The 10,366-nt window shown below is 40.3% G+C and overlaps 1 protein-coding gene across 1 annotated transcript; it reads right to left on the reverse strand.

The window, feature by feature from the left end:
- Nucleotides 8,361–9,997, reverse strand: LOC109719276. The gene is made up of 2 exons (XM_020245851.1): nt 8,473–9,997; nt 8,361–8,368 (listed from the first exon to the last, which is right to left on the reverse strand). Exons 1-2 carry the CDS (start codon nt 9,995–9,997, stop codon nt 8,361–8,363), a joined length of 1,533 nt encoding a protein of 510 aa, XP_020101440.1.

The raw sequence follows: 10,366 nt of genomic DNA on the forward strand, positions 1-10,366 counted from the left end.
CTATGGCTCGACCTTCTCACCGTCGAAGATCGGTGGATCGAACTTTCGAAACTGTATAAGAGCCGCAAGCGCGCGGTCCCTCTCCACTCCATCGGCCGCCGCATCGAGTGTGGTAGAACTCGACGCCGCCGGAGGAACACTCGCCGGCGGGGGACGTGCCGCCACCGGAACAGCCGCAATGCCCTCACCCTCAGCCGCCATAGGCGCACAAGCCGAGGGCGCGAGCGGGTCACGGCCTTCAGTCGCCGTTGCAGCCGCTGCCGCTAAATGCCACTCCATAAGTCCTTGGAGTTTCTCGAACCGACTCTCCTGGCACTACACTACACCAGCTAATGCCGTCATTTGCGCCCGTAACTCCTGTATTTCGCTAGACCCGGCTTGCTCGGGCAACTCAGTAGGCGGTGCCGGAACGGATCTACGCGTGTACCGTCTTGGGGACATTGACTCCTGAAATGCAACAAACGGGTTAATCCTCATAACTCGACTACTTAACGCAATGACGAGACAAAACAACTTAACGTCGCAATTAGGCGAAATCGAACAAATGTACTCATTCTTAACTCTTGGTGTCATGTTGTCGGCCGCCAACACAATCTTCTCAAGTCAAGAACTAGAACCACTTGAGTCCGTCTCCATCAACAACTAGAGACATATCATCAACTTCGACCCAATCGAATTGACTTTCGCCACCAAACATAGGTTCACGTTTCGTTCACGCACCTCTACCCTTAGAGTTGCCAACCTAGGGTCTCCTAGGTCCATCCTAGACTCTCTCTTTACTTGCTCTTAACTTGCTCTAATACCAACTGAATCTGTCACGCCACGAGGCCGCTACCGATTTGGTCCGGTTCGGCCGCGTCGAACAGATGCCGAACGGACAGCACCTCCCCTATTCGCCCAAGGCTAAGCAACGAGATCATGTACAAGAATTTGCCCAGAAAAAGAAATTCATTACATACACGATCAACAAGAGCACCACAAATGCTAACAAGTAAGAGCAAGAACCACAAGTGTACAACAAGTGAATAAAGAGAGATATTCTAGCTATTACAACCATTCAATATTAATTCTTTTGATTACATTTCCATCTCCCAAAATGTAATACAAGTTCACCTTCAAAATGCATAAGTAGCTCTCCAACATCTATCCAAAATGTACATTATCATCGTCTAGTACATGAAGGTACTCTAAATGCAGATAGGAAGCTACTAACTACCTAGGGTGCTATGCCCTTGCCGTCGTCCTCGCCCGGCGAACTCGTACTCGGCCCTGCAACAAAGTGGGGTGAGAACTATATAAATATAGTTCCCAGTGGGTTCGGTCGCCAACTCCGCCGATTTTTTCACTAGGTCTAAGTAGGCACAGATAGATAGATAGATAAATAGGTAGAAATAAACTGCAACTATATTCTACCATGAGGATCAAAATGGCAACCTAAGAGGGGGGGTGAATTAGGTTTCTAAAATAAACATCCAAATAATGAAGCAAATTAAAAACCCGATGCAAATAAAAGAAATGCAAACTCGAAAAGCACACGATCAATTTGTTTCGAGGTTTGGCACTTTGCCTACGTCCCCGCCAACTTCTCAACACTCGTGAATGTTGGATCTCCACTAGATGATGCTTTTGCGGGCAAGCACCAAGCCTTCACTTCAGCTCCTTCTTATTTCAAGCTTCAAAACTTTGCTTTTCTCTCTTTTTACAAGATTAAATCTCACTACAAGTTTCACTCAAGTTTAGAGAGAGAATTAAGAGCTAAGAGTATTAAGATCACTGAAGTTTTTAAGCTCAAATGAACTATCAAGTTGCTGCTGAGAGAGGCCTCAATACCATCTATTTATAGCCTCGGGCAGCCTCTGTCGGTTGTACTTTCGGGCGCCCTAAACATGTTTCCGGGCGCCCAGAAGTTGTGCACGCCAGCTGCCTGTCGGCCCACGTGCGCCGCTTTTCTTGACTTTGTATGTTCGGGCCGTCAAAAATTTGTGGGCGCCCAGATCTCGAGGAACAGCTTTTCTGACACGCGTAGCTTTTCTTGACTTCGTAAGTTCTGGGCCGTCAAAAGTTGTGGGCGCACAGAATACGAGGAACATCTTTTCTGACAGGCGCCGCTTCCTCTGGATTTGGGCCGTCAGAAATTGTGGGCGCCCAGATCTCGAGGGACAACTTTTTGACATGCGCCGTTTTTCTAGATTCGAGCCGTCAAAAGTTGTGGGCGCCCAAAAAATCGTGCTGACTTTTCTTGCCAGACAGCCCAGATTGCGTGCGCCGCTTACCAAGATCATTTTTGGGCTTCCATAAAATCTGGGCGCCCAGATTGCGCGCCGCCTGCTGTCAGAACTTTTTGGGCTGATATGTAACCTGTCAAGTCAAATAGTCTCGGTGTTTCTGGATCACCCGAACAGCAAACAGGCAGGATCCAAAAGGTCTCAAAATATTCGGATCCACTTTAGGGCGCCCAGAATAGGGTCCAGAAATTTTAATTTGACAGAACACAGAATTTGAGCAGTTTTTGAATATTTAAAAATTCTATTCACCTAATCACAAGTTAGGAATTTGTTTAAGTGATCTATAAGGTGATAAAATAAATAGTTTAAACTTAGCTAAAAATTTCTCACTCCAATTATAAGGCAAAATATTAATTAAATTAAGAATGGAGAGAGTGAGTTTGTCTATTTGACAAAGGAAGCAAATACAGCTTCAAGTGGTGAAGCTTGGTGCTAGAATATTGCCCATCTTGAATCCTTTTTGAATATAGAGAGATCTAAAACACAAAACTCAAGATAAAAGATTAGTCCAATAATTGTAATTATTTGTTATCATCAAAATCTAATAGAAGATTAGGGCCACTTGGCCAACAATCTCCTCCTTTTTGATGATGACAAATAATGTGATATCATATCCAAAATAGTAGAATACTCCCCCTAAATATATGCATATATTTAACAAGCATATAACACAATCATAGGCATAGCATATATTACAATAAAAGAAGTAAGCAACCATGTAGGCAAAAATCAAAATGTAAACAAGGCTAGCATAGCATAATAAAACATAAGCAGCATAATAAACCACAATCATAGCATGGTATATCACATAGCAAGTTCTCCCCTTTTGTCATCACAAAAAAAAAGCATAAAAGAAGACTAGCCATAAGCTAATCATCATCATCATCGTCCTCCTCTTCATCGTCCTCATGATCCGTAGGTGAAACTGGTGGAGGCATAGTGGAGGAGGATGGTCGATTAACGTGGGGTCCATACGCGGCATAAAAGGCACTAGAAGGTCCAAAGAGAAAGTCCATGTATGCCTTGATGCCGGAAACATCCGTCTGGAGAGCATGCATATGGTCTTCCATCCTATCAAGTCGATCAAAAACCTGGTTTTGAAAATCCATAGGTGGAGGAGCATAGGGCGGAGGCACAGCAAGGGGTGGCTCAAAGGGTGGAGGAGATGCTTGTGGCGGCGGCTCAACCGGTGGAGAAGGTGCTCGATGTGGCGGCTCATAAGGCAAAGGATCATCCTCGGCGTCGTCAATGTCATCGCCATGCTCGCTGGGCGAATCAACAACATGCTTTCTTATCCAAATGCCATGACGATTTTTCTTGAAGCCTAGGGTGGAAAAAGTGGCGGTAGAAATGGCGGAAGGGTACTTCATCGGCCTCACGTCGGAAAGATCAAACGACATGAACTCGAGGAGAGCGGTGAGCAAAGAGCCATATGGAAGTGAGCGCGAGGGATGAGAAATTGCGACGGCCATGTGGCGAATGATGATATACCCCAAATTAACCCGGACGCCCGCAAATAGATGATGAAGTAGAAAAAGATCCATTTTTTGAACAGCGGTGTGGTGACCGTCTCGAGGAAGAACTACTTTAGTAAGTAAAAAGTGGGCGAGGCGATGAGGAAAGGAAAGATGAGAGCAATCTTCTCGTGAAGTAGATTCTTCACAAAGAAAATGATTGCGGAGTTGCGCCTCAGAAAATGCGGAAAAGTTTCAAGTGTTGGTTTGGTAGTAGCAAACACCGTCATTAGGAATGTTTAAAACTATATGAAGAAGGATAGGAGTAATGGCAAAAATACGTCCCCGGTAGTAGGAAGTAATATTAGTAAATTCGGGATTAAAAGTGGCATTTGCATAAAAAGTCTTAATTAGATCCGGATAAAATGGTCGCGAATTTTGAACAAAGAAATCCCATTCAACTTGTGTGAGATTATCCAAAAGTTCATAACAATCAAAATTTAAATAATAAATGTGATGGCAAGGTTGAACGGGACGACCTGAAAGAAATTTATTTTGAGCTTCTCTAGATACAAAGTTAAAAGCATCAAAATCTTCATTTTGATAATCTCTATGTGAAGAAGAGCCTCTAGATGCATTTTTAGTTCTAGGCATTTTTTTTATTTATTTATTTTAATAATAAAAAGCTAGGGTTTATGCAATAAAAATGGAACAAGATGCAAGATCTAGGATGAAAAGATGTAAATCTAGGTAGAGGACAAGATTATGGTGCAAAGCGTACAAGAAATCTGCAAAAAAAAAGATTTTAAAAAATAATAATAATAATAATGCAAGCTTAGGGTTAACAGCAGGAAGAAGAAGAAGAAAAAAAAAATGAAAAAGGAGAGGAAATACCACAGATTGAGGAGAAGGAAGAAGAGATCTGAGTGCTGGAGGAGATTTGGGCGGTTCTGATGAGGGCTGGGCGCAGGTACTGGGCGACCGGACAGCGAGGAGGAAGAAGAAGAGAAGAAAAAAAAAATGAAAGGGAAAGGGTTGTCGGGCGGCTGGGACGAAGAGGGCCCGCTCGCGGGTTTCGGGCGCTCGTGCGAGTCGGCGTGGTCGCCCGGATCCGCAACCCAGAACCCGCCAGGGTGGTCAAAGCGGCGCGGCGGTCAAAGAGGGTTTCGGGCGCAAGTGCGGCTCGGATCGGTCGCCCAGATCCGCAGCCCGGTAACCCGCCAGGGTGGTCAAAGCGGTGCGGCGTCAAAGCGTGTTTTCGGGCGCGAGTTGCGGGTCGGATCGGTCGCCCGGATCCGGAACCCGATAACCCGTTTGGTCGGTCAGACGAGGCACCGCGGTCAACGCATGTTTCAGGCGCCCGGAAATTTTCGGACGACCGGAAATTTTCGTCCGGAATTTTTACAAAATAAAAAGCAAGGCAAGCATAACAGTCAATCAAAAGGAGAAAATCAAGCAGATAAATCAATCATTCCCAATTCTCTTCTAAGTTGAGTGAACCTATCCTCACTAAGTGGTTTAGTAAAAATGTTCGCTAATTAATTATGAGTGTCCACAAATTCTATAGTGACATCTTCTTTTTGAATATGATCTCTAATAAAATGATATCTAATTTCAATGTGTTTAGTTCAAGAGTGTTGAATAGGATTTCTAGATATGTTGATGGCACTAGTATTATCACATTTGATTGGAACTTGTTTTTGATGTACTCCAAAGTCCTCAAGGGTTTGTTTCATCCATAAAACTTGTGCACAACAACAACCCGCCGCGATGTATTCGGCTTCGGCAGTTGAAAGTGCAACTGAATTTTGCTTTTTCGAAGACCATGAGACTAAGGAGTAACCAAGAAATTGAAAAGTCCCACTCATACTTTTCCGATCAACTTTGCATCCGGCAAAGTCGGCATCCGAAAAGCCAATGAGATTAAAATTAGTGCCCTTGGGATACCATAAACCTAAGTTGAGAGTCCCTTTAACATATCTAAGAATTCTCTTTACAGCCACTAAGTGTGACTCCTTAGGTTGAGCTTGAAACCGAGCACACAAGCAAATACTAAACATAATATCCGGCCTACTCGCGGTAAGATAAAGTAAACTGCCAATCATACCTCGGTAGAGTTTGATATCAACATCCTTGCCTTTTTCATCCTTGTCAAGTCTAGTTGAAGCACTCATTGGAGTGTTTATCTCTTTCGAGCTTTCCAAGTCAAATCTTTTGATTAGGTCTTTTGCATATTTGGCTTGATTAATGAATATTTCATCTTTTATTTGTTTAACTTGGAGTCCAAGGAAGAATGAGAGCTCACCCATCATGCTCATTTCAAACTCATTTTGCATTAGCTTAGAGAATTCTTTACAGAGAGATTCATTAGTAGCACCAAATATAATATCATCCACATAAATTTGTACAATGAGAAAATCTTTATCCTTAATTTTGATAAATAATGTGGTGTCAACTTTTCCTCTTGAAAAATTATTTGAAGTAAGAAAAGTGCTAAGTCTTTCATACCAGACTCTAGGAGCTTGTTTTAAACCGTAAAGTGCTTTTGAAAGCTTAAAAACGTGATCCGAAAAGTTATGTTTTTCAAAACCGGGTGGTTGCTCAACATAAACTTCTTTAGAAATGAAACCATTTAAGAAAGCACTTTTAACATCCATTTGAAACAATTTGAAATTCATATAAGAAGCAAATGCTAGAAGAATTCGAATAGCTTCAAGTCTAGCAACCGGTGCAAATGTTTCATCAAAATCAATTCCTTCAATTTGGTTGAAACCTTGGGCCACTAGTCTAGCCTTGTTTCGAACCACAACACCTGATTCATCTCGCTTGTTTCGGAAGACCCATTTAGTGCCAATAACGGTATGATCACTTGGCCTTTCCACAAGCGTCCAAACTTGGTTCCTCTCAAATTGGTTAAGTTCTTCTTGCATCGCAATGAGCCAATTTTCATCATTGCTAGCTTCAACAAAATTTTTAGGTTCAATTTGAGATATGAAAGCCAAGTGGTCACAAAGTAATCTAAGAGAGGATCTTGTTTTGACTTTTTGACTTGGATCTCCAATGATGGAGTCCTTGGGATGATAAGTGGCGAATTTCCACACTTTAGGTAAGGGAGTGGGTTCAATCTCTTTAGAGATTAACTCCTCACTTTTCTTAGATGGTTCAACTTCTTGGGGTGTGGAGTTTATATTTAGCTTCTCAAAGTCAAGAAGATCATCTTCATAAGAAATATCCTTTCCCTTATATTCTTCAAAGAGAATGTGCATACTTTCCTCTATTATTAAAGTTCGTCGATTATACACTCGATAAGCTTTACTAGTAGAGGAATAACCCAAGAATATAGTTTCATCGGATTTAGCATCAAACTTTCCCAACTTGTCTTTTGTGTTTAAAATGAAACATTTACAACCAAAAATTTTGAAGTAACCAATATTGGGAGTTCTATTATGCCATAATTCGAAAGGAGTTTTCTCAAGAATTGGTCGAATTAGAACACGATTCATAATATAGCACGCCGTGTTTACGGCTTCGGCCCAGAAGTATTTAGGTAACTCCCCCTCAATTAACATAGATTTAGCCATTTCTTGGAGAGATCTATTTTTGCGTTCAACAACCCCATTTTGTTGAGGTGTTCGAGGGGTAGCAAATTGATGTTCTATTCCCAATTCATTGCAAAACTCTTCAAAGTTATGATTTTCGAATTCACCTCCATGATCACTTCTAATTTTGGAAATTATACAATTCTTTTCATTTTGAACACGATAGACAAAGTCCTTGAAGGATTTAAAAGTATCATACTTGTGTCTTAAAAATAATGTCCAAGTAAATCTTGAGTAATCATCAACAATTATGAAAACATAGTTGCTTCCACCAAGGCTAGAGACATCAATTGGTCCAAAGAGATCCATATGAATCAATTCTAAAGGCCTAGTTGTTGAAACAACATTTTTGGATTTAAACGATGATTTTACTTGCTTAGCTTGAGCACAAGAATTACAAACATCACCTTTGGCATAGTCTATTTTAGGTAAACCTTTTACAAGTTTTTTTTTGGAAAGTTTAGAGAGAGAATCCATATTAGCATGTGCTAACCTTCTATGCCAAAGCCAAGATTCGTTAGTTTGAACTGAAAAATATTTTTCACCTTCATGTGAGAGTTTGCCTAAATCAACGGTATAAACATTCTTGGATCTAAAACCCATAAAAGCTACCTCATTTGTAGAAGGATCAAGAATGCTACAATGAGATGCTTCAAACTTTACAAAATAGCCTTTATCACATAATTGACTAATACTTAGTAAATTATGTTTAAGGCCATCAACTAAAAGAACATTGGAAATGTTAACCTTTTCATCACCGATTGTGCCGATTCCAATGATCTTTCCTCTAGTGTTGTCTCCAAAGGTGACAAATCCTCCATCTTTCATTTCAATTGATTTAAACTTGGTTTGATCCCAAGTCATGTGTCTTGAGCATCCGCTATCTAAGTACCATTTGTCACTTGCACCTTTTGATTGGAGACACGCCTACAAAAACAAATTAAGTTTTCAACTTAGGTACCCAAGTGAGATTGGGTCCTTTTGAGTTAAATAAACCTTTCACAACCCAAATTTGGTTAAGTTTAGGATTCTTCTTATATTTACAAGAGAAAATATGATATCCTTTAATATTACAATAGGAACAATGCAAAGTTAGGTTTTGGTTTGTACTTTTAATAAAAACCTTTCTTTTACCTTCTGTCAACTTAACATTGTTTGGATTAGAAACATAACCTATCCCAAACTTTTTGAAGTTTACAACTTGATTTTCAAGCATCATATTTAGATACTTGGTTCCTCCAACAAATTTCTCAAGAGTTTTCTTAGTTTCACCTAAGCTAACTTTGAGTTGTTGGTTTTCAACTTGAAGTTTTTCAAGTTGTTTGTCATAATGAAGAATTGGCTTAAAATTTAGATCTTCAATTTTCTTCTTTAATGCTTCATTTTCACGAATGAGACTACAACATGTCTCATTAGCTTGTTTAAGCTCTTTCGTGAGTAAAGAGTCCTCATTTTCAAGTATTAAAGAAGGATTTGAAGTTGAAAATTTTAAGTTGTTAACCTCCATCTCTAATAAGGCATTTTGCTTTTTGAGAGATGTATACTTGGGACCCAAACTTTGTAGATTATCATATAAAGAAAAGAAAGCTTCTAAAAGTTCTTCATAACTTAAATTGTTTACCTCATCTTCAAGAGCCATAAGACATAGGATTGAGCTTTGCTCCTCGAGGCAAATTTGGGCAACTTCGTTTTCCGATTCATCATCGCTAGATTCGTCGGGGGCGTCCCAATTTAGTGCATTGAAGGCTTTCTTTTTCTTGTCTTTCTTAAAGGTTTTGTTTGGAAGAGTGCATTCATTTTTCAAATGTCCCGGTTTATTACAATTGTAGCAAATGATACCTTTCTTGAATCCTTCACCTTTGAACCCGTCTCGTTTAGGTCTCCTCAAGTTGCGCTTCTTGATTAGTCGATCGAGCCTTTTTGAAATCATAGCGATTTCTTCGCTCGAACCTTCTTCGCCATCTTCACTCTCGGAAGCAATGACTCCCTTAAGTGCAAGGCTTTTCTTTTTCTCAGGAGCCTCTTCGTTGTCATATTCTTTGAGGCGTTGTTCATGCGCCATGAGTGATCCAACAAGTTCATCAATTTTTACTTTGTCCAAGTCATGAGCTTCTTGGATAGCCGTAACCTTAGGTATCCAACTTCTTGGTAGTACACGAAGAAGTTTTCGTACCAAGTCCGATTGAGGAAAATCCTTACCTAAGGCTTTCAAGCTATTTATAATGTTAGTAAATCTTGTGAACATATTCGAAATGGATTCACTTTCCTCCATTTTGAATAGTTCATAATTTGACATAAGCATGCTTATTTTAGATTCCTTCACCCTAGAAGTACCTTCATGAGTAACTTCTAATTTATCCCAAATCTCTTTAGCCGTTGTACATGTAGAGATTCGGTGAAACTCTTCTCTACTAAGAGCGCAAAGGAATGAATTGATAGCTTTAGCATTCAATTGAAAGCGAAATTTTTCGGCTTCATTCCATTCCGCTCTTGATTTTGATGGAGCGATATAACCACTTTCGATTATATCCCAAATATCAAAATCTAGAGATTGAAAGAATATCTTCATTCTAATCTTCCAAAAAGGATAATCGGTCCCATCAAAAAATGGTGGCCGAACAATAGATTGTCCTTCGATATTCTTTCCCGTGGATGCCATTCTCACTTAGATTTTAATCTAAATAATGTGAGACCTCGCTCTGATACCAATTGAGGATCAAAATGGCAACCTAAGAGGGGGGGTGAATTAGGTTTCTAAAATAAAAATCCAAATAATCAAGCAAATTAAAAACCCGATGCAAATAAAAGAAATGCAAACTCGAAAAGCACACGATCAATTTGTTTCGAGGTTTGGCACTTTGCCTACGTCCCCGCCAACTTCTCAACACTCGTGAATGTTGGATCTCCACTAGATGATGCTTTTGCGGGCAAGCACCAAGCCTTCACTTCAGCTCCTTCTTATTTCAAGCTTCAAAACTTTGCTTTTCTCTCTTTTTACAAGATTAAATCTCACTACAAGTTTCACTCA

Source organism: Ananas comosus, linkage group 13, assembly GCF_001540865.1.
Source record: "Ananas comosus cultivar F153 linkage group 13, ASM154086v1, whole genome shotgun sequence".
Taxonomy (NCBI): Eukaryota; Viridiplantae; Streptophyta; class Magnoliopsida; order Poales; family Bromeliaceae; genus Ananas; species Ananas comosus.